Below are 22,979 nucleotides of genomic sequence, written 5' to 3' on the forward strand. Positions count from 1 at the left end.
CTCCCCACACAGCTAGTTTCTATCATGTCACTGTCATTTTTTCCTCTTCACAGCACTTGTTTGAAACATTCGTTTGTTCATGTAGGTACCCGCCCGTCGTCTTTCTCTCCCACCAGAAGGTAAGTGTCTCGGGAGCAGGGACCCACCCATTAACCAAACCCACCAGTGGCCCCCCAAGGCAGGATGCTGCCTGGCTCTGTGAGTCCTGCTGAGCACGTGAATGTTCTATCTGCCTCATGCCCTTGCCCTGACCATTTTCCAGAGGTAGTTTTAAAATGAAAGTTAAGAATAAAACAAAACCTGGAGCTTCTCCAAAAACCTCCTGGGCACCTAGGAAAGGGGTTTTGAAAAAGGAACCATCTAGAGGAAGAGCTGTATGAGGGGCTGGTTCTCACATTTCCCGGACAAGACAGGCTACGGGGAGAAAACTTCCTTATATTCCAGAGAATTGACCAAACCATGACTCCTACTGTTGTCATCTTTATTGAGCCACGGGAGAATTCATGACATCTTGGCGGCAGGTATCCCCAAGGGCGGCTGGAGGAAGTCCCCTTCCCGACCCATTCCCCTTCCATCCTCATCCTCCTGGTCCTCACAGATGGTCAGAGGCAGACTGAAGAGGAGGTCTGGCTGTCCCCTTCACAAATGGCTTCCTCTTTGGAAATGGCCTCACTCAGGCCCTGCAGATCGTCGAGCAAGACAGAAAGGGATCCTGGAGGGATGGGAGGTGGTCAAGGGTGTCAGTCACAGTGCCAGAGGAACAGCGCTGCTACCAGATGTGGGAGACTTATAAGGGAGAAAGCTCTTGGCCCAAGGCAGGCTGTGGGCCTCCAGGGTCACAGAGAACAACGCTCAAGCCCTGCAGAGTGCCTGGAGGAAAGGTTCCCAGGGTCCCCCTGCCCTCCGTCCCTTACCTTTGATGGACTCCTTGGTGCAGAGGGCCGCTGCTGGGGGTGTGGGTGCTGACGACTCTGAGGGCTTTGGGCTGGGCTCCGCAGGTACACCCTTATCCGACGGGGAAGGAAGAACTGCCAACAGTCGCTGCTGCTTGTAACGGGAGAGGAGACCCTCCTGCTGCAAGGTGGCCTGGGAAGGAGAGGGTTAAATGCCACCGAGCCCAGGCAGGGCCCCCTCCCCTCTCCACAGCTCTGCTCCCCAACCAGCCCACAAGGGCCCAGTCTCTCCGCCTCCTACCAGCATGAGGTTCTTGTCCCTCTCCAGCTCCTTCAGGCGCTGGGTCAGCCGCTGCCCCTCCTCCTTCCGGGCCTCATCCTGCAGGCGCCGGAGCTCCTGGTTCCGCTCCTTTTCCCGGGTGGCTTTGCGCTGGATCTGGCGTAGGGAGACCACTGCAGGAAAGCCAGGTAACAGAGGGGATGGGTGTTGGCAGCCTAGAGGCTGCGAAGCACTGAGAACACAAGCCTAGAAGGATGGGGGGCACATGGGGTCCCCAGCTCTGTGACTCAGGGAGCCATGGATGCTTTGTGTTATTCAGTCTCTTCTGTACAGACGAAGGGGTGGCTGATGCTCTAGAATCTTGTGAATCTATGAACCCAAAGTACCTCCCCCATTCCTGAAGCTTCCTGGACGACAGGAGGGGAAATCTGAATAGGGACTGGATATCAGATTTTGTGCAATTCAAGTTCATTTTCTTGAGGTGTGACCATGGTATTGAGGTTACGTATGAAAATATTCTCCTTGTGGGAGATGCAGCTGAATAGTCAGGTTGTTTGCAGCTTACTCTCAATAACTGCCCCCCAAAATGTATATATATATCAGTATGTGTAAATATACAGATAGACAGGAAATGTGATCAAAGGTTATGAACTGCTGCTCTAACGGGAGAAGGTAGATGAGTATCCATCACATGATTCTTTTAACTTGGCTAAGTGTTTGAAATTCTTCCCAATAATAATTGGGGGTAATCGGTATGTCATGTTGCCTCTGTGACTGGGGGGTGACTGGGAGGAGCTGGGGGGATCTGGGGCTGGTCAAGTGCTATTGTTTGATCTGGGCACTGGCTATATAGGTGTGTTTACCACTTGAGAATTCATCTTCCTTGATAACTTCATGACTTGCACACTTCAAAGAGAAAAAGCTTTCAAAATAGTTTTGACAATAATCTCATGCCTCAACACCTCCTCCTTCTTGGAAGCCCACGTGCCTCCCAGCCACTCTCACCAGCCTTGGTGTGTTCCCTACGAGCCTCGTTCAGTCTCCTCTCTGATTCTGAGAGCTGTTCCCGCAGCCGACCTTCCACTTCGGCCACCTTCTCCTGCAGTGCTGGGGTGGAGGTGCACACAGCGTGTCAGGGGAGCCTGGGCTCATGGTTCCCACCGCTCCCGACCCCGGGACTGCCCCTGTCCGCTCCTGCACACCTTGCCCGTAGATCTCCTGCTGCTGGGTCAGCTCCTTCCGGAGGCTGGCAGCCTCTGCCGTGCTCTCCTGCTGGCCCTGGCGAGCTGCCTCCAACTGTAGCCCCAGACTGGCCAGGGACTCCTGCGTGCGCTGCAGCTCCTGTTCCAGCTGCTGGGCCACCTCACTCAGCTTCTGCCGCTCCGCCTCCCCTAGGAAGAGGAAGTGCCCACTCAGGTTCCTCCCTGCCCTAGACCCCAGCTCTTCCCTCCTCCTCTTTCTCCCCAAGGCCCCCTGACTCTGGCCCCCGGCTCGTGCTCGCTGACTTGCAAGCACCAGGCGTACCTTGCTCCCGGGCCCGGCCCACCTCCTGCTGGATGATGTGGGCACTCAGCTGCAGTTCTGCATCCAGACGGTTCCGCTCCTCCCGCAGCTGCTCCAACTCGAGGCTCATGTCTGTGGTTGGTGGGGGTGGCGGGCAGCTGAGACAGGAAGGGAAACAGAGATGGGGGAAATCACCCAGCTGCCTGACCCCCAAGCCCTTATCCTTCCTCTATCCTCGTGTTTTTCAGGTCCCAGCAACCAACACCCTAAAGCCCCACTCCTGCCCCCCAGTAAATCTAAAGTGGCCCGGACTTCACCTCTCCTGGCGCAGCTGAGCAAGGGCCACTTTTCGAGCCATCAGGCCTGGGGAGAAAAGGCAGAGAGTGTGAGAGGTGCGTTTGCAGAGGGGAGGGGAAACAGGGGCGTAAGGAGATGCTCGGACCGGGGAGGAGGAGGCAGGAGGGTAGGTGTAGGATGAGAGAGCTGGTGGGGCAGGGGCAGGGGCAGGGCGCGGCTGGCAGTCGCCCTACCCACCCCGAATGGTGTGGACCTTGCGGACGGCGTAGCTGACTCGGCTGCTGAGGCTGGGCAGCCGGGCTGCAGCGCGCTCCACCTCGGCCACGGTGCCCTGGAGCCAGGTCTGAAAGCTGGAGAGGACACGAAGTCACCAAATCCTCAACCCCACCTCATTTCCAAAAGGACTGGACCCCCTCTATCCTGTGCTGCTACATACATGGAGAAAGTAGGGAAGGGGGATCAGCCCAAGGGGAAGAGAAGCTGAAGCCGACATCCAAAGCCGAGGAAGGGTTGTTACCTATGCAAAGAAACCTGCGCTTCTCAGCAGTCTAGTTTCTAAAGGTTCTACAACAAAAGCTGTGAAGGAAACACCTAGGAAGTTGGTATGAGAGACAGGCTTGCAACTGATTAAAAAGGAAACTGGCATACGCTTTATTAACAGATGGAATATCTAGTAAGCAAGTAGAGGCAGACCTTGGATATACCGTGGGTTTAGTTCGAGACCACTGCAACAAAGTAAATACGGCAAAGCAGTACCGCAAAGCAAAAGTCGAATAGATTTTCTGGTTTCCCAGTGCTTATAAAAGTTATGTTTATGCCACACTGTAGTCCACTAAGTGTGCAACAGCACTATGTCTTAAAAAACAACTAAACATTTAAAGACAGCATTAATTTGAAAAGAACACTGATGGGGAAAAATAGTGCCAATAGACTTGCTTGATGCAGAGGTGCCACAAACCTTCAGCTTGTAAAAAATGCAATATCTGCCAATGATAAAGCAAATACAATAAAACAAGGTATGCCTGTGGGTCTTCAACTTTAAAAGAAAAAAATAGGTTAAATTTTTTTCCAACTCAACAGGGCATGCCTGCAAAATTTTAAAGAAAGAAAGAAAGATCAAGTGTCTATACTCCCCATCTTTGGGCAGTTCTGAAGGTGGAGACCCTCCTGTGCTATACTAAGTCACTTCAGTCGTGTCTGACTCTTTGCAACCCCATGCACTGTAGCCCATCGGGCTCCTCTGTCCAAGGAATTCTCCAGGCAAGAATACTGGAGTGGGTTGCCATGCCCTCCTCCAGGGGATCTTCACGATCCAGGGATCAAACCCGCATCTCTTACATCTCCTACTAGGTGCTCTGTTTAGCTCAAGCTGTTATTAACTGCAGGAGGAAGTTAACCTCATCTCAGCCAAACATGCAGTAGGTAGGAGTCCTAACAAGTGACCCTGGTGAGAATGTGGCAAGGTGGTGGGGTGGGGGGAGGGGGTGCCCCATAAAAACAAACACAGACTTTACAGGGCCAGATACATCCAGCCCTGCTTCTTCCAGACGACCAGCCTTCCAGCCCCGCTTGCCTGAGGCTCTTAAACCTCAAGATGCCCAGGAAGCTGGGGAAGCAGGAATGCTATTCCACCCACCCTCCACCCCAGATACCTGCTGACAGCATTGGCCACAAGCCTCAGCTGCTCCTCCGCTGGGGCCACCTGCTGCTTCCTCCGGCGCCGGGCCTCCTGAGTGCGGCTCAGCTCCATCTGCAGGGCCTAGGAAGGGTGAGGTAAAGAAAGGGGTCCCATGCCTGGGGTCTCCCTACCATCCCTCAGCCTCTGCCCATCTCAGACGCTGACCTTGGCGCCCATCCGCTCCACCTCCACCTCGGCAGCTTTGTCCTGCAGGGAGCGCTGCAGGATGGCCTGCTCCTGGCACTGGGTTTCCACTCTTTCCTGGAGCTCTGCCACCTGGGGAAGGAGAGGAGGCAGGTCCAGAGCAGAAAGCTGTAAGGTGGGGGTGGGGGAAGCATTGGGAAGGCAGGGGCAGGTGCAGAGGTCTCTGAAAGGCCACGCTGACAGACAAGAAGCCCAGTTCTTGAGAATGGAGTCTGAGTCCGGGTTTCCTTCCAGAAGCATGCTCCATGTGCCCACACCTTGAGGAACTGCCCTGTGACCTGCCCATAAGGACCCATAAGCCACGGCCCATGCCACCCACCGGTCCTTGAACATTGTCACCTCCTGGAAGAGGCCGTCCCCGACCACCCTACCTAAGGTCGGCCCACCTCACAAAGTGTAAGCCTCACGAGAGCAGGTCTTTGTGGACCTTTGCTCAGGGCTATGCAGCCAGCACAGGGGAGCCACCCAAATATCTGGTGAATAAACGCCATCCCTTCCGCAAGGAGCAGGGAGCTGGGGGAGAGCACTGGAGGAAGTGGGCTCCGGGCAACCTGTCCCTTCAGTCGCTCCACGCATTCTCTGTGCTCCAGCTCCTGGGCCTTCAGCTGCACCATGAGGGCAAACACCTTCTCCCGCCAGCGCTTCAACAGGGACTGGCACTTCTTGGTGAACTCAGGCTCCAGGCAGTCTGAAGGCTGAACCTGCAGATGGAGGAAGCAGGGAGAATGGGGGCTCCTGGGGGACCAGAGGAAGGTTTCTCCTATCTTGCCCTGGCATCAGGAGCCACAGCAAGGAGAGGTGTTCAGGGGAAGAAAGATGTCAGCAGGTTCTGGGAGTGGCACACCAACCCCTCCCGTGCACAGGGGCCGAGGGGCCTGGGCCAGGGGCCTACCTTCCGGGCCAGCTCCTCCTCCTGCATGCAGAGGATGTGTGTGAGGCTCTGCACACGCACCTGCAGCAGCTCGGTGGTGGTGTGCAAGCTGTCCCGGTCCTCCTGCAGGTGCTGCGGGTGGGGTGGGGACAGAGGGTAGCCACCTCCGTCAGGTCTGCCAGTGGCCCTCAGGTGGGCGCCCAACCTGTGCACCCCTCAATGGCACTGCCTTTTCTCCTGAGGACTGTGTTCTTCTCCAGGGGCCCTTGCCCAGGATGTGAGCCCCCGTGTTTCATCCCAGGCCGGGCACTCTCTTACCTGGACAGTTTCTAGAAGCTCCTGTCGCTCTGATTCCCATGCCTGGCTGCGGACCTCTGGAGGGACCTGCTCCCCCACATACCTCCTCAGGTTCTCAACTAAGGTCACCTGAGCCTCCAAGTCCTCTTGGGTCTTGCTAGGGTTGGGGTGGGAGCAGAGGAGCCATCAGGGGGCCACCCTGGAGACCCACTTTTCCCACCAACCCACCAATTGCCAGGTCCTCTTGCAGTCGCCCACCCTCCGGAACTCACCTCAGCTGCTTCCGCAGCAGCTCGGCCTCCCTCTGGGCCGCAGCCAGCTCCTTGGTTTCCCCTGACCTCCGGGTTTCCAGATTATTCAGAGACTTCTCCAGGCCCCCAGCTTTGCTGGTCAAACTGGAAAGGGCCTCCTGGTGAGCCTGGGTCAAGGAGGAGAGCTGCAGAAAGAAGAGAGGACTCAGCAGGGGCCAGCTGGCCCACACCTGGGCTTTCCAAATCCACCCCCTGCTTCATCATTGGCCTTTACTCCCACTTCCTGTGACCCTGGACAATCACCCGAGAAATCATCTAACTGCACACAGCAAAATAGAGACCATCCTTGGCGCTTCACTTCCCATCACCCTCCAGTCCGTCAGCAGTTCCTGTCAGGCCTCCCCTCAGAACACCGTCACTTCTCTCCATATCCAGGGCCACCAGCCTGAGGTAAACTACCTCATCTCTGGCCTGGACAATGGCAACAGTCTCCTGACCGGTCTTAGAATCCTCCAGTGGCTTCCCACAGTGTTCAGACCAGCTTCTTCCCTGGGTCTGTGATGCCTGTGTCAGGCCTCAGCCTCTGCCAGCTCTTGGCCTCTGAGCTCACATCCTGTCTCTCCACTGCCCACTCTGCTGCAGCCACAGTGCTCTCTCATCATCCGCCCCCTGCCCCAAAAGTCTGCTCCTTCCCACCTCAGAGTCTACCCAGAGGCCTGCTTCCCCCAGCTCCTCAGATCTCCATGATATTGCCTCCCAGGGCCGCTACTCCCCACCCACCACCACCCAGTCCTGTCATCTGTTCATGCCCTACCTGCACTTATCATTACAAAATGATCCTGCTTCTGCACCTGCTTACTATCTACTTCCTGCCATCCGGAAGGAAGCCCCAGGAAGGCAGGGAGCTTGTCTCTTTCTCACAGCACCTCCAGCAGTGGTAAAGGTATCAGATACACTGAAGGAGTCATGCTGTGGCGGGTGAAGGAGTGGAAGTGGCTGCCCTCACTTCCGGCCTGCCTGCCTCTAGCCCTATCTCCGTACTACAGTCACTGTGAGCTTTTTGGACATGAATCACAAAACTTCTACATATAAAATACAAATCTGATTATGTCATTTCCTCCTTGAAACCTTTCAGTGGTTGCCCACTGCTCTTAAGGTAAACTATAAAGTTGAACAGGCCCAAGGCCTCACCCTCCAGCACAGCCCCAGAGGCCGTCTTGTCGCTTGTGCTCAAGCCTCTCTGGCCCCCTCCCATGTACATCTACATGCACCAGCCCCATCGCCTCCCCCCAGGCCTACCCACCAGCCAACTCTGATTTAACACAAATGTCGACTGCTTATCATTAATTATCTTTCATGAACTGAAAAGAGTTTTCTTTTGAATGACCTCTTCTGTCCATTTTCGACTGGATTGCTGTCTTTCCTTTATTGGTTTCTAGGCACACATTACATAGTAGGGATATTAACTTTTTATTGTCGTATGAACTGGAAATATTCTCCCCCAGCTTATCATTCACCCTTTTGTTGTTGTTTAGTTGCTAAGTCGTGTCTGATGCTTTGTGACCCCATGGACTGTAGCCTCAGGTTCCTCTGCCCATGGGATTTCCCAGGCAAGAATACTGGAGTGGGTTGCCATTTCCTTCTCCAGGGGATCTTCCCAACCCAGGGATCAACCCCAGGTCTCTCGCATTCCAGGCGGATTCTTTACCAGCTGAGCCACCAGGGAAGCCCATGATTTACCCTCTGATTCTACTTTGTCATTCCTAAGTTTGGTATTATAAAGTCAATATATATCAATCTTTTCTTTAATGGCTCTGGATTGATTCACAGATAGAAAGTCTTTTCCATTCCCAAGTCACAAAGGAATTCACCCTCATTTTCTTTCAGTATCTTTATGGTTCCATTTCCGAACACTTCGACTGGTTGGGTGGCCTTCCCCAGCCCCTAGACCAGTGGGGCTTCTTTGTTCTCCTTCATGGTACTTCTCCCGATCACAGTTATTTAATTGTAGTTAAATAAGGCACTGAATGTGTGTGTCTTCCACTGGGTTGTCAGCTCCACCCACGAGGACAGGGAGTTGACTGATTTGCTCACCCCAGTGTCCCAGCTCTTGTCTCAGGAATGGCAAAGAGGGAGCACGGATATATGCCTGCTGACTGAATAATCTCCCCTTCCCAGTCCACCTCAGGACCCCTCCCACACCCCTCACTCCCCTTCCCAATGCTCCCAGATGAACTGGGTACCTGGAGTAAAGTAGGAAGACAAACTACTTCCCCCTGGAAGAGGAAGCAGGGTTTCAGGTGATGGGACGTCACCTGAGTCTGGAAAAGGGCAATCTGAATAAGACCAACACACCCAAGTTCTCCCTCTTTCCAGGTCACCTGTATTTTTTTACCTTCACCAAACACCTCATCACTCTTTTTGGCAAAGCCTGCTCTTTGCTGGGGAGCTCCCGCCCAGCCCCCTACTGGGCAGCTGAGCCTTCCCCACACCCACATTCACCTGTTCTTGGTGCAGCCTCTGAACCTCCTCCAGCTCCCGCTGGCTCCCTTCTTCCAGGTTCTTCCGGACAACCTCTGCCCCAGCCAGGGCGGCACGCAGGCCCTCAGCCTCAGCGCGGCCAGCCTTCTCCGCCCGTGCCAGTGCCTCCAGCTCCACGGCCTGAGCCTCCAGCTTCAGCTTCTGCTGCAGCGAGGTCTCCTGTAGCACCCGGACCTCTTCCTCCAGCCGCCGCAGCTCTCGCAGCTGCCGAGAGATCAGCTCAGCCTGCTGGCTCAGGGCCTGTGACCCTGCCAGTTCCGTGCACCTTCAGAGACAAGTTAGCATAGGTGAGACAGGTTAGTCTGGTGGTGAGAGCGGCCAAGGCATAAATGGAGACAGGAGAAGAGGAGAGGATTCCTCTGCTCTTATGTGGAGAGATGGCAGGGAACGAAGCTGGGCCATGGGCATCTCTGCATTCTGTCACCATCATCATTCAAGGCAGCCCTACTAAGCATATCTGGGTCCACAGGGCCTGAAAAGCTAGCTGAGTCCATGGACCATAACCTCTCTCGAAGGCAATATACAGACAGATGTGTATACTGACAGACACGTGCACATCATTAGGCTACGCATTCTGAATTGGAGAAGTCTGAAGGACACTGAGACTGCTGAATTCTGACTTAAGGGCAGGGAAAAGTTTGATGGAGGTACAAAGAGAGGTGATGGTTTCCAGTGTCAGTATGGCAAGGCCAGGCGCCAGTTAAGATTATTTAACTGTTAGATATCCTGTATGAGAAGTCTGAGATGGCAGCACCTCAATAAATCACAAAGTCCCAACCTCTAGAGAGCTGAAACCAGCTTATAAGATGACTCTTGATACAGTTCCCTCACTGAGGCCCAGAACAAAAGCACTTAAAAAATTTTTTTTTTTGGCTGTGCCGTGCAGCTTGTGGGATCTTAGTTCCCAAAGCAGGGACTGAACCCATGTCCTTCTCAGTGAAAGCTTGGAATCCTAACCACTGGACTCCCCAACACTTTTTTTTACAGGATCTGTGCTGCTGCTAAGTCGCTTCAGTCGTGTCTGACTCTGTGCGACCCCATGGACTGCAGCCTACCAGGCTCCTCCATCCATGGGATTTTCCGGGCAACAGTACTGGAGTGGGGTGCCATTGCCTTCTCCCACAGGATCTGTAGCTTACAGAAATTAAGTGACTGGACAAAGGACCCCTAGAGGGTAGCCAAACAAGCCACAGAGAGTCTCCATCCCCTGACGCTTTCACACTCCCCCTTCATATCCTGCTTCTTTCCCTTTGACAGGGTCCAAGGTAGACCCAACTGCAATCCTACTCAAGAACAAAATGGCAGAAAGATGGCCCAGTACATTTGGGAAAAGACTCACACGAAACATCAAGAATAAGAATTTTCATAGACAACACACTGACAGAGAGCATGGCCAGCTCCACCAGATGAACTCATACTACTACAGCACCCAGTCTGTATACCAGCCCACACTTCTTCAGCCTGCCTTATACTACGCTTAGTACAATCAGCTACGGGTCAACCAATTTCTTCCCTTAGGATTTAAAATTCTTTGATATCAGGATCTCTTATTTATTTTTGTTATCTTTGTCCCTAGCATCTAGCACACTGCTATTATTTATGCATTGTAGACACCAACAATTGCTTCTAGAAAAAATGAACAAATTGTGGAACTAAGGGTTGAAATAGGGTAAGGACTCTATTACAGTGAAGAAGGTTCACTGGCAAGCAAGTCCAAGAGAACAGTTACATTAGATCGTACCTGCCTCTCCACTCTGGTTCCTGCCCCTTGCCAGAAACTTCCTGTTCCCACATGGTCACTTGAGGTCTCTGGTTGTCTGGCCGCCTCTCTAAGACATCTTGATGGGTTGGGCGCTGGACCAGGGGAGTGTCTGAGACCCATGTGGGAGCCATTCTTGGCAGTGTTGGAAGGGGCCGAACTTGGAAGTGGGATGGGGGAATCAGCCCAGTGGAACCTAAAGAATCATAAGGACAAAGGTACTCAGTTCTCCAGGGAGACACAATCACCAGTCCCCATGCCAGATCCCACTGACCTGAAGGTCGAAACATCTCCACATTATTTGAAGTCTCTAGAGTCGGTGTACAGCCATCTATGACCCCCTGAACAATAGGAGAAACAAGGACACTCCAATTCAATTTTCAGGCCTTCTTCCAAAGAGAGAGCCCCTACAATAACAAAGTCATAATCCTTAAATAACAGCCAGGTCCATCCGACTCGTAGCTTTTCTTATCCTATTTCCCAAAAGAAGCAGGAAGTACCCCAAGATCCCTTGCTTGTCTCAGTCTGGTTCCTGACAGACTATGGCAACAGCCATGAGATGGAGAGAATTTACTGAGACAGGCTGAGGGGCTGTGAAGTTTTACTCATACTTTTAGAATTCTGGATAGTGCCTTTACCCTCCTCCTTAAGTTTCTATGGTCTCTGCAGTTCCTGAATGAAGGTGACAATTGAGGTATGCGATGCAGGGGCTGTGAGCCCAGTCTCCAGAGTTCTCTCCATGGCTCACCAAGACCTTGGGGAAGCCCATCCAGACACCACCAAGCCATGACTCCAGGGTCCTTCCCTATCAAAGCGCTGGCCCAAGGCCTGGCCCCTGATGAATGTGGCCACATGTAGCACAGGATACCTCCCCAGAACCCCTGGGGGAATCCAGGCAGCCTAGACTCCTTAGCAGAAAAGCCAGCTAGTTTTCGACATCTCATCCAAACCGTGCCAGCAACTTTCCACTCATTTTCTCTCTATCGTCCCTTCAGCTTCCATTCCTGCCTCCCACCTGCCTCTCCAGAGTCCTAGAGCAGAGAGAGGGCTTGTTAAGATCTCCCCACCCTCCCACCCGAATTCATCTATTTTTCCTCCCAATCTGGGATCCCTACTCCTCCCTACATCACTATTTGCTTTTATCCTGAAGGAATTATGCTGGCCCCTCACCCTCTCATGTCTCAGTAGCCTACACTCCCTCCCTCCTCTCCCCCAGATCCTCCTGAGTCTTCGCCCTGCTGGACGCTGAGCTCTAAGGCTGTTCTGACCACCTCATTTGTTCCTTTACCCTGCCCTTACACCCCTCCGCCCACCCCCTCTCAGCCCCTTCCCGCCCCCAACTGACTCTTCCCGAACGCCCCTTACCCAGCGCTAGAGACCCCCACAGCCCTTTGGCCACACCCCCTACACCTAGCTCCCGGTCGCCGCTTGGGTCCCTGACCGCGCCTGCGCAAAGCGGGCAGGTTGGCGGGACGCTCTAAAGCCTGTAGGGTTACCACGGAGGCGGGGAAAAGGCGCACGCAGGCGCAGTAGTGTCTAAAGCCAGGCCCAATTAAGGCGTCAGGGGCAAATCCGCGCCCTGGCGGCTCCTCCCAACTCCGGGAACCCGGGAAAACTTGTGAACTAATCAGAAAAAGCGAAAGGCGGGAGATCCCAGAGCGTCGCCCAATGGAGAGAAGGAAGGCAAACGAGATGGCCAATCAAAAACGGCTCGGGGGACGCGCTTACTCCGCTCGAAGTCCGGACCCGGGAATTCCGAAGGCGGAGTCAGCGATGCCCGCGCGCGGAGGCCGCGCCCCTCCTGGCCCTGGCTTCTTCGCTGTCAAACAGCCGCAGGAGCACCAACTCCGGCCGGATCCCGAGGGGTCCTGGGCTGCGGCATAGGCTGGCATTGCCTGGAGCGGGAACCATTCCGAGACTGCACAGCGCGGTAGATACGAATCCGGGCTGGGGCGGGGAGGGAAAAGGCTGGATTTGTCTTGAATCATCCCGGGAAGCCCTTTCCTCTGTTTTTATCCCACCTGGAGAAACCAGAAAGCAGGGGTTTAGCTCCACCTTGTTGGACAACGTAGAGCCCCGTTTGCACTGCTTTTGAGAGGTGACTGAGTACGCTTCCCACTGGGGTTCAAACTAGCTAGTTATGAATGAGGGATTGGTTTAGAAGAGTGAAGCGTGAGCTAGCAGGAGGGTTACTCTATTAGGAAAAGCAGGTTTGACAGGAAGAAGCTTCTCTTCTCCAAATTACACTGAAGTGGCAAGTTAGTATATCACACAGAAGCAGCACCCCTCCCCCTCCCACACACACACCTACAGTTCTAATTTCCCTAGAAACTGCCTAATGTATTGTTGACTTGCCCAGATTGAAGGCTCCTGGAATATTTTGCGGCCTGAGGACCCGATTCAACTTCGTGCCACAGGACGCCTTCTATTTTGCACTACACTGGAACTTTCACCAAATTTTTTCAGTTGCAAAGCTGTTGACAGCCAATTTTACATCGCATCCTAGGCTCCCTGCACCCTGAATTTGCCCTACTCAGGGAGTGTGCTCAAAGTTGAACTTGCACAAAACATAGCTCAAGTTTGCATCAGACGGAAAGTGAATTTAGGCCAGCTGTGCACGGCCCAGGGAGTGGACAAGGTGATGGATTCCTGAGGTGAAGTAGTGGTGCCGAGGGGGCCCCGCCCATGCTGCCCTGCTTCCAGCTGCTGCGCATAGGGGTCGGCAAGGGTGTCGATCTCCACACCTTCCACCCCCCCAGTGGGGCTGGCTGCACCTACCGCTTGGGCTGCAGGGCCGATCTCTGTGATGTGACCCTGCGGCCACAGCACGAGCCAGGCTTCATCTCTGGGGTCCACGCAGAGCTGCATGCGGAGCGCCAGGGTGATGACTGGAGGGTCAGCCTGGAGAACCACAGCAGCCAAGGTGAGGAGTGAGCAGGGCAGCCTTATGCCGGGGCAGTCGCAGTTCTGGGCTATAATGAATTAAGAGACCCAACAGGGACTCTGCCGGCCTCCCAAACTCCCCATCAGGTTGGATGGACGGTTGTCATGCAGACTTCTGTCTTTCCACCAGAAATGTGCAGTGTCAGAAGCTCTTTGTGGGGCTGATCCTGTTTAGCTCATAGAGGGGGTGGGAGGTAGATCCACGGACTGGAGCATCACAGTGGGGTTGTTCTGAGACCATGGTGGACGGTGAGGGGGCAAGCTTAGACTTCAGTTTCTAGATTGTTTAGACATTTGTTCTTGCCTTAGGGCAGTTGTGAAATCTGTTGAATTATCTTAATTATCTGGACATGTGCCTTACTCCCTGACTTGAGGCAGTTAGGCAGCCTCAGAAGGCCTGGGTTTACATGAGTTCTGCTGTTGGCCCCTGGTAACATCACTCAGACCTGCCACTCCACCTCTCTAGGTCTTAGTTTCCTAGAATATGTCTTTGCGAGTGAGGAGTGTTGTGGGGATTGGATAACTTCACCTGGCCAACATTCATTTCCTGTTTATTATTATGAGCCAAGAACTGTTTTATGTGCATTAAATATAGGTGAGCACAAATGCCCCATTTTACAAAGAAAATGAAACATAAAGAGGCTGACTTGTCCAGGGTCACTTGACAGGTAAATGGTGGAATTTGAACCCAGATAGTCTGAGCTATGCTGGTAAGTGCTGAGTTGGAGCTGAGTTGAGCATCTCTGAGACCCAGACCTCAGTGGATTGAGGGAAGTTCATTCCATGTGCCTTGAGGGTGAGCATAAGGAAAAATAATAATAATAATATTCTTAGCTCACAAGGAGTTTCTTATCTGATGACACCTACTACTGAGGGACTTAGAATGTGAGGATTTCATGACATGCATGTGTTCTTCCTCGTATTCCCCAGAAAACCAGACAGGACCAGATTTCTCCACTGCTGACCAGTCGTTTGTTTTTGTCATTCTCTGTATCTGTCTGGTGCCCCACAATCAACAGGGACTTTGGTCAATAATGTCCGACTCCCAAGGGGTCACAGGCTGGAGTTGAGTGATGGTGATCTTCTGACCTTTGGCCCTGAAGGGCCCCCAGGAACCAGCCCTTCAGAGTTCTACTTGTTTCAGCAAGTCCGAGTCAAACCTCAAGATTTTGCTGCCATTACTACCCCACGGTCTAGGGGAGAAGAGGGAACCGGGATTGGTTTCCGGCCCATGCTGCCCTCCCAGGGGGCTCCACAGCGTCCCCTCAGCACCCTCTCCCCAGCCCCCAAAGCAACCCTGATCCTCAACTCCATTGGCAGCCTCAGCAAGCTCCACTCCCAGCCCCTCACCTTCTCACGGAGTGGGGGTGGGCCACAGAGTCTGCCTGTTCCCACTCCCACCGAGGAAGTGGGGACTGCCCCTTCTGCCCCACCCCCAAGAAACCGGAGGAAGTCAGCTCACCGCGTGTTGGAAGAACTGGATGATGAGAGAGAGGCTCCCAAGAGCCCCTCACCAGTCCTGCCGGAGCCTAGGAAGAAACTCCGTGTAGAAAAAACCCCAGTGACACCCAGTGGGTAAGTGAACTTGGCTTTATTTCACTGCCGTTGGTTTTTTTAGAGCCCTAGGCTGAGATGTACCTATCTGCTTGGGTGGTGGGGGTGGGAGGTGGAACACCTGTTGTGATGACAGAATCTGGGTTAGCTGTGCTAGCCAGATTCACCATTAGTCTAGTGAATCTCTATGGGTTCCCTCTGCAGTTATCTAGGGGGGAAGTTCCAGGCTTCTGCAGGTTTCCAGTGACCTTGGTTTTTGTGTCCCTTTCTTCAGAAATCGACGCGGGCGTCCTCGGAAGCACCCACTGAGCAGCCCCAGGGCTCCCCCTGCAGTTGGGGGCGGGGAGCCCTGTGCAGCCCCTTGTTGCTGCCTACCCCAAGAAGAGACAGTGGCCTGGGTTCAGTGTGATGGCTGTGACATCTGGTTCCACGTGGCCTGTGTTGGTTGCAGCATTCAGGCTGCCAGGGAGGCCGACTTCCGGTGCCCAGGCTGTCGTGCAGGCATCCAGACCTAAGGCCCACCGCCAAAGCACCAGAGGACAGAGCCAGCACCTCCAGGCCAGGGGTGGACAGTGAGGGTGCCAATGGGTCCTAAGAGCTGCCCTCTTCTATCCTTGCCTCTCCAGGAGGGAATGACTCAGGAGAAGGGTCCACTCCTGTGGATTATCAATTCAAGGCCTGGAGCAGGGCCTTGTGGCCAAGGTGACAGAAGAGACGGCTTCCTGCCAAAGATATTGCTGCCTCCAGGAAGTTACCAGTGAGCTGGAAATTCCCACTGTCACAAGCTGTAGGTCCTTGTTGTCATGGACACTAGAATGTTTGTGGTCAAGAGCATCCATCAATTGTAGAGGTCATGCCTGGGAAGTTATAAGCCCCAGCCTTGAACAAGCAAGTTCTTAATGTTTTTGATGGTATCCCTAAAGCATCTCTGGGAAAACCTAGAGCACAGACCCCAAACTTCCTTACATTGTGGGTGGTCCTGCTGCTGACCACAATGACTGTGACCTGACTTCTCAGAGCTTTGCTTCCATTTCCAAATAAAGAATGAGCAGCTTCATACACTCTAAAGTATTTACTCTTTGTGTGGGTCTGATACTCCTTGCTTTCTAGTTCTTGAGAGAATGGAGTTGGTTAGTCTGGAAAATTAATTCAGATACTTATAGGAAGAGACAAGCAAATGAGGCAGAGGAAAACAGGAATAGGGGAATCTAGGTAATTACAGTTGCTAATTTAAAAGAAAACATTCACTGCCGTTAAAACGTCATTTGGATTTGATCAAATTCATGAGGGTGGTGGAACTTCTACAAGTTTCATCGGTACTACCAAGAAGAGAAAACCTGAGACAGCAGCTAGAGCCGATGTCAACCTGGTGCAGTATCGATACAACCCACGTATGCTACACTGAGTCTCTTCTGAGTTGCACACCAAGTCAGCACAGTCAAAGCAGTGTTTCTATAGTTCTTACTAGGAAAGTCCTGTCTTGACCTATCTTATTGCAACCTGCATGTCCATCCCCTTCCTTCTCTACTTAGACTTACCAACCCAAGGTTTTTTACGGATCAAAGAAAAGCTCCAGAGGAAGAGCCCCAGTTAGGAAGTGGCAGAGTGAGGACTAAGTGTGTGTAGTGGTAGGTGAGTCACAGACAAGGCAAAAACCTTAAGTGAAAACCAAATGGACCCCAGTATCAAGAAAGCACAAAGTGGAGTTTCTGGTTGGGGTGATAGACAGAAGAAATGAGTAAAGGCTTGATTTCTTAGCACATAGCCACTGAGGACTACAGAGTAGAATGGGGGAAAGCAAAAAACCAGATCCTAATAGGGAATGGACTATGTAATAACTGCATCTTTGGGCAAAGATGTTCATCTCCAATTTCCGCAGGACCGCAAGTCAGAGGCTCCTAAGAACTAGCTCACACTTATAAAGAGCCCTATCCATATAAACTTGGGATCCAACCCCACACCTCCCTCTGACATTGTGATTGCGCAATGTAAACAGCAGCCTTTGTTTCGGGGTCATTTGGATTGGAGAGCTATTAATACCCACTATTAAATATCCTATCTCTTCAATAACTAGAGGATAAACCAAAGACAAAAATATCCACCTACTAGGTCCCAGGCTTCTTTATTTAAGAACAAAGTGATGAGTGATGTGGGGATTAAAGTCAAGAGCATCATTGAACTTCACCTTCCCTCCAATCAGTTTCCCCAAACTCCCTGCCCCCACACCCATTGTGTTCCCAATTCCTTTCTTAGTGAATGAAAAACTTAATCCCAAAGCCCTGGTACAAACCCCAGGGTTCTCTCCCTAGCTCTCCCCTTCCTCTGCCCCCCATTCCTGGGGTGAGCAGGCACCTCAGTTTGAATGCATAGGAGAGCCCAGAGCGGTGACAGACACCGAGGGAAAGGTCTCACCCTCAGGGAATGGGACCGAAGAGTACAGCGTAGTGAAGTGAGGGCCCCCGTAGCCTGGGGTACCAAAATGGGGCCCTGGCGCCAGAGGAAAGGATACGGGTCCCCCTGCGAAAGGAGACCCAGTAGCCTCAAAATCCTCGCGTTGGGAGTAGTCACTGCTTGATCGTTTGCCCTTCTGGCGACGGTTGCAGAACCACACTCGGACCACCTAGGAGTGGAGAACACGGGAGGGGCATTTGGTCCTGAGATCTGGGAGGTGTGACCGGGGAAGAGGAGACGGCGCACACAGGGACAGGGACGGGCGCACTCACGTCCTTCTCCAGCCCGAGCTGCTGGGCGATGTGACTAATTTGCTGCAGGGTGGGCTTCGGGCACTGCAGGAACATGCTCTCCAGGTTGCCTCTCACTCGGTTCTCGATACTCGTCCGCTTTCTCTTTCGGGCCTGCACAAGGGTCTCTGCCTTGCATATCTGAGCAGGTGGGGAGGAGATGACAAGGAAAGAAATGGGCGGGCAAGCCCCAAACCTGCTCAGGACCAGTATCAGGGGGGCAATGACTCAAGAGCCAATTATTCAGGAGCACCAGCCAGTTGTCACCAGGGCCAGGAGGTATGAAAAAGATCCTGGAAAGATAGGTTTAGACAAGTGATCCTGGACCTTCTCTCAGCAGAACAGAGGAATCACACTTCATGCCATTGAGGGCCACTGGCTCCCAGAGGGCGCGCTGCCAGCCAGAGATGAACGCAGTGGAAATGAGACTTGAGATAGGGCCGTCCCTGGGCATCACTCCCACCCTCACCTCCTGCAGATTCTCGTTGTTGTCAGCTTCCTCCACCCACTTCTGCAGCAGGGGCCGCAGCTTACACATGTTCTTGAAACTGAGCTGCAAAGCCTCAAAACGGCAGATAGTCGTTTGGCTGAACACCTTTCCTGGGGAGGTGGGTTGGAAGAAGCAAAGTGAGGTAGCAGGTAGGGCCACTTTGCCACAAGACCGACACAGGCCTTGCCACCTGTTCCCACCCTTCCAAGACCCCACACCAGCTATTCTTCCCAGAGAACTCAAAAGTCCATGTCAAGTATCTTCCCCCCCCACCCCACCCTCCACCACTCCCTTGGTGGGGAGGAAAGGCCCCAATTCAGGGATGTTCGTTCCAGGGCAGATGTAGTCTGTGTTTTGTGGGTCAAAACATGCTGTAGGAGACTCACCAAAGAGAACCCCCAGGGTAAGCCCCACATCGGCCTGGGTATATCCTAGGGTGATCCTCTTCTGCTTTAGGAGCTTGGCAAATTGTTCAAGGTCTTTCTGAAGAGCTTTGATGTCCTGGGACTGCATTTTAAAAGGCAGAGGGTATGTAAGAACATATGACAGCTATCCACCTCACCCCCTCCTTCCACTGGGGCCCCAAGGTATGTGAGAGTATCTCTGCCTCTAGGCTGCCCACCTAACAACCAGAAATAACACAAATGTCATCTAGCCCAGAAAGCAACACATCCACCAGATGCAGAGCACCACTCAATAATGCAAAGAGAAGCCCTAACCTCAATGAGGACACATGTCAGGTTAGGAAGGGGGCTCCTGCCTTTTAGTTCTTTAGTACTCACAAAAGCTTTTGACTCAAGTATTAACCCCAGTTTGAGGAAGTTTTGCATCTAGAGAAATACAGAGCACCATGTCTCTGATTCTCTCCAGATTACTTTGAAGGTCCCACAGACCACAACAAGATACACACATTCACAAACACACGCTCACTACAAAACAGATGTCATACGAGGTATGAATAAAGTGTTTTTTATATAGTCAGTGCTCAATTTTTTAAAAACCTGATTATCCCTTATTTTTAAATATAATATTTTTATTTCCTTGCAATATAAAAGCATCCTCATTGACAAATTTCACAGATTAATTAAGCACCTTCTGTAAGCCAGTGGCTACACAAAGTAGACCAAAAACCCTGGCCCCATGGAGCTTTCATTGTGATGAAATAATTCTTATTCAGTAGGTTAGAAGTGCTATGGGCAAAAGTAAAGCAGAGTAGGGAATTATGGGGAAGGGGACAATTTTGAATAAGACAGTCAGAGGTCATGTTTGAGCAAAAGGAAGGAGACAAGTGGAAAGGCCCTGAGGTGAGCAGTAGCAAAGTCAGCAGCAAGGCCAGTAACAAAGCTAGCATGGCCGGAGGAGAGTAAGAGGACTGAGGAAAGGGAAGAGGAGCTGATGCGATCAGAGAAGTGAGCAGGGCAGATCCTGCAGCTGCCACCATGACTAAGTTTTACTCAGAGAAATGGAAAGTCGCTGAAGGGTTTTGTGCAGGGAAATGACCTGACTCTTGATCACTCCAGTTGATGTACTGGCCACAGAGTAAGGAGGCAACTGCAGCAGTCCCAGCATAGATAATGGCAACTGGGACCAGGAAGGCTCCAAGGACCAGGATGTCTATCCAAGGTAAAGATCGCGGTATTTCCAAAGGACTGGATGTAAGGATGTAAAAAGAATGAGGATGACTAATTTGAGCCTTGAGTTTCTGGGTAATGGACAGAGGGGGCAGTGCAGGGAGCCATCCCAGAAGGAGACGGAACATGTGATGGTTATGTCTAGAAGACATTTGAGTCTTGACAGTGGATGAAAAGAAAGGTAGACAGAGCAAAGGTGGATATATGGAGCCTCTCCAATGCAGGCCTGTGGCCAGAAGATGGAGAAGAGTAGCCAGGCCTCCGTGCAGTCCTAGAAACCTAAAGAAGTATTAGGTTGGCCAAAAAGTTCATTTGCACTTTTCCGTAAGAGGTTATGGAAAAGCATGAATGAACTTTGTGGCCAACCCACTATTTGATGGGATGTCAGTCCCCTCAAACTCAAAATAGGCCAACTTCTGCTCAACCAATGTTGCAAACTTGTAAATGTCAGCTCTTCCCATCTCGGCTTTTCTGAATCATATTTTGGCGATTTGAAATAAGATAAACCTCAGTTCAAATTCTAGCTTCACCATTTAGCAGTTAAGACCCGTGAAACAGGCTCATAATACCTCCCTAGGAGATTTTGTGCCGGTTAATGAGATAATGATGTAGAAACTGAGCCCACAGCCAGGCACTTAGGAAATGGACCACAATTGGCAGCCATTATTATTCAAGGCTCAGCAGTCGCCTCCAGCAAAGAGCGTCTAGAGCTACTTGGTCAGCTGAAACCAATCACACCTCCTCCGGAGAGGTCTAAAGGCTTAGTACTTGATCTCTAATTGCTTGCACTTGTCTCTTCCTCAGACTAGAAGATACATCCTTAATAGTCCCCAGCGGGTTAGATGCAGAAGACTTCAGTCCCTCAGCAAACCCTCCATTTGATGAATGGCCTGCAGATGACTTGTTCCCCTTTTCTCCCCCTGTTCACTGCTTACTTAATTACGGCTGAAATTGGTGTTCCAGCTTTCTTATAAGGGGGTGTCAGGGTGTGTGCTCTGCCTGACCGTGACTCATTGGGCACAAGGCAGAGGTCAAGGGAAGACAAGCCCTAAACTTGATGGAAGGAAAACCCAGACTCCACACATCCACACAGCCCAAACAGGAGCTTCTATCAGAAACTAGTCACACCCTAGACTCTCAGGAACAATAACCCTGGGATAAGCACGGTTTTCACCCTCAGGCCACACTTAACCCTAAGGCCCGAGATCCCGGGTCTGATAAGGAGCAAATTTCCCAGAAGCGATCCGGGTAGAAGGGGCTCAGACCCCAAGCTAGGTCTGGTGCTGGCTGGTAATGAGCGACCCGACCCAGGTCAGACCTAGGAAGTGGAAGGACCTACTTGACAAGGGCCGAGGGGGGAAGCAAGGCCGGCTTCCGACTGCCCCAGGCCGCCCTGCCCTCACCTGCGGTTCTCTCTTAAATTCCGGCCCCTGGTTCCCACCTGGCTCCAGCTCAGAGCGGCCTGCAGCCGCCACACAGCGGTCCCTGCCCCGGGGAGCCGCCTCCGCCTGCTCCCTTCCTGGGTCCCCGACCACCTCCCCTCGCGTGGCCGCCCACGGCCTACGCGGTCACCGGCCCCCCGCCCCCTCACTCGCCTCCTCAGGGTTCGGCTCCAGCTTCTCCTTGTCCAGCTTCGCGGCGCCTGCGGGTGCGGCGCAGGGGTCCGGGGAGGCCCCCTCGGAGTTGCTCTCCACCCCGGCTCCCGCCTCGCCCTCGGGCTGAGGGGTCTCCAGGCCGCCTGGGGGCACTGGCCCCACTCCAACCTGCGGCGCACAGTAGGCCATCCCTCCACACAAGTCATAGGGCGGGGGGCACGAGGGAAGCCCCCACACCTCGGCGCCGGGCACAACCCCCGGCCCGATCCCCGACCCACCGGGAGGCCCTTGGAAGCTCATCCAGGTCCGAGGATCAACCCAGCCCGGCTCTGGCCCTCCCGGCCCATCGCCTCCACCGCCCGGCGGGGGCGAGAAGGCGAAGTCAGAAGCGAGGTGTCCCGCCATGGGGAAGGAAGGCACCCCGAGCCGGGGGCCTAGGAAAACGAGGGATCTCCTAGAGACTGCTCAACACCTCTCTCCCTCCCCAATCCCACCCACTAGCCTTGACCTCTGGCCCCGCCCCCTGGATGGGTGGGGGGAAGGGACGGTGGGGGTGGGAGAAACTGAGGCGGAGGGTGTTTGCCTGCTGGTGGCGGTGGTGTCTGGAAGGGGAAAGCCAGGGATCTCCACCCAGGCGCCTCTCCAGGCCCCAGATTCCTAGGCTCTCGGTGCAGGTACCCCATGCGGGCCTTCACTTCCAGCTCCCAACAGGCTGCCCAGCCCTCCCCAGGCTCACATACACCAGGGGTGAGGGGTCCCTTCCATACCCCCTGCACGTTCTTCAGGACCCCTCTCCAGACACCCTGGCACCCGAGACCAGCCACCCTCTCAACTCCTCAAACATTTATGCTGTATGTGTCAAGTCCCACTGGGGCTACCCCTCAATTCTTAACAGGCTCCTTCCCCATTGTCCTCCAGCATCCCAGTCCAGGAACCTAGGCAGTTCCCATTTAGACAACTGGCCAGATTCGTTTCCCTGGTGGCTCAGATGATAAAGAACCTGCCTGCAATGCCAGAGACCCTGGTTGTATCCCTGGGTTGGGAAGATCTCCTGAAGAAATAAATGGCGACCCACTCCAGTATGCTTGCCTGGGAAATCCCATGGACAGAGGAACTCGGCGGGCTACAATCTGTGGGTGAAAAAGACTCGGACATGACTAACACTTTCACCTTTCAAAACTGTGATGCCTGGCACCCCTCTGCCCAGCCTGCTAAAATCCACCCCATCACCAGGGGCAGGCTGCCAGACCAGCTTCCATTCCATCCCCAGCTTTCCTGACTCCAGAGGCCCCTCACCTACCAGACCCAGGGATGGAAACCCTACTTTCGGGGCTGGGGTCTGGACTGACCAGGCCTGAGTCTCCCTACCTTTGTCCAGCCAGAGGGATTGGACACACCACACCACGGGTCCCTCACTGTGGGTCCCATGCATCAAGTTCCTTGCCCCCCTC

At 53.2% G+C, this 22,979-nt stretch overlaps 3 protein-coding genes across 6 annotated transcripts; 1 reads left to right on the plus strand and 2 right to left on the minus strand.

Moving 5' to 3' along the window:
* Window positions 1-467: 467 nt before the first annotated feature.
* Window positions 468-12,085, minus strand: CCHCR1 (coiled-coil alpha-helical rod protein 1). Of its 4 annotated transcripts, none has more exons than XM_044938332.2 (19): window positions 11,940-11,959; window positions 11,213-11,605; window positions 10,849-10,915; window positions 10,557-10,770; window positions 8,777-9,080; window positions 6,296-6,459; window positions 6,045-6,180; window positions 5,748-5,858; window positions 5,407-5,556; window positions 4,817-4,927; window positions 4,626-4,732; window positions 3,211-3,323; window positions 2,994-3,039; window positions 2,698-2,834; window positions 2,376-2,564; window positions 2,179-2,280; window positions 1,195-1,346; window positions 915-1,086; window positions 468-712 (listed from the first exon to the last, which is right to left on the minus strand). In XM_044938332.2, exons 2-19 carry the CDS (start codon window positions 11,516-11,518, stop codon window positions 603-605), a joined length of 2,691 nt encoding a protein of 896 aa, XP_044794267.2. In that variant the 5' UTR covers window positions 11,519-11,605; window positions 11,940-11,959; the 3' UTR covers window positions 468-602. The 4 variants fall into 4 exon arrangements, with proteins under 4 accessions (XP_044794267.2, XP_025152299.3, XP_006052364.3 ...); XM_025296514.3 differs by having other exon boundaries at window positions 915-1,044; window positions 11,940-11,956; XM_006052302.4 differs by lacking the exon at window positions 11,213-11,605 and having other exon boundaries at window positions 10,849-10,981; window positions 11,940-12,085.
* A 218-nt stretch (window positions 12,086-12,303) lies between these two features.
* On the plus strand, window positions 12,304-16,128 carry TCF19 (transcription factor 19). Its single transcript, XM_006052300.4, has 4 exons — window positions 12,304-12,504; window positions 12,934-13,497; window positions 14,537-15,092; window positions 15,346-16,128. The coding sequence occupies exons 2-4, from the start codon at window positions 13,260-13,262 to the stop codon at window positions 15,584-15,586; spliced, it is 1,035 nt and encodes a 344-aa protein (XP_006052362.1). The 5' UTR covers window positions 12,304-12,504; window positions 12,934-13,259; the 3' UTR covers window positions 15,587-16,128.
* A 1,049-nt stretch (window positions 16,129-17,177) lies between these two features.
* Window positions 17,178-22,035, minus strand: POU5F1 (POU class 5 homeobox 1). Its single transcript, XM_006052299.4, has 5 exons — window positions 21,529-22,035; window positions 18,689-18,809; window positions 18,282-18,412; window positions 17,795-17,953; window positions 17,178-17,691 (listed from the first exon to the last, which is right to left on the minus strand). Exons 1-5 carry the CDS (start codon window positions 21,931-21,933, stop codon window positions 17,425-17,427), a joined length of 1,083 nt encoding a protein of 360 aa, XP_006052361.1. The 5' UTR covers window positions 21,934-22,035; the 3' UTR covers window positions 17,178-17,424.
* Between the last annotated feature and the right edge of the window lie 944 nt (window positions 22,036-22,979).

This window comes from Bubalus bubalis, chromosome 2 (genome assembly GCF_019923935.1).
Source record: "Bubalus bubalis isolate 160015118507 breed Murrah chromosome 2, NDDB_SH_1, whole genome shotgun sequence".
Lineage (NCBI taxonomy): Eukaryota > Metazoa > Chordata > Mammalia > Artiodactyla > Bovidae > Bubalus > Bubalus bubalis.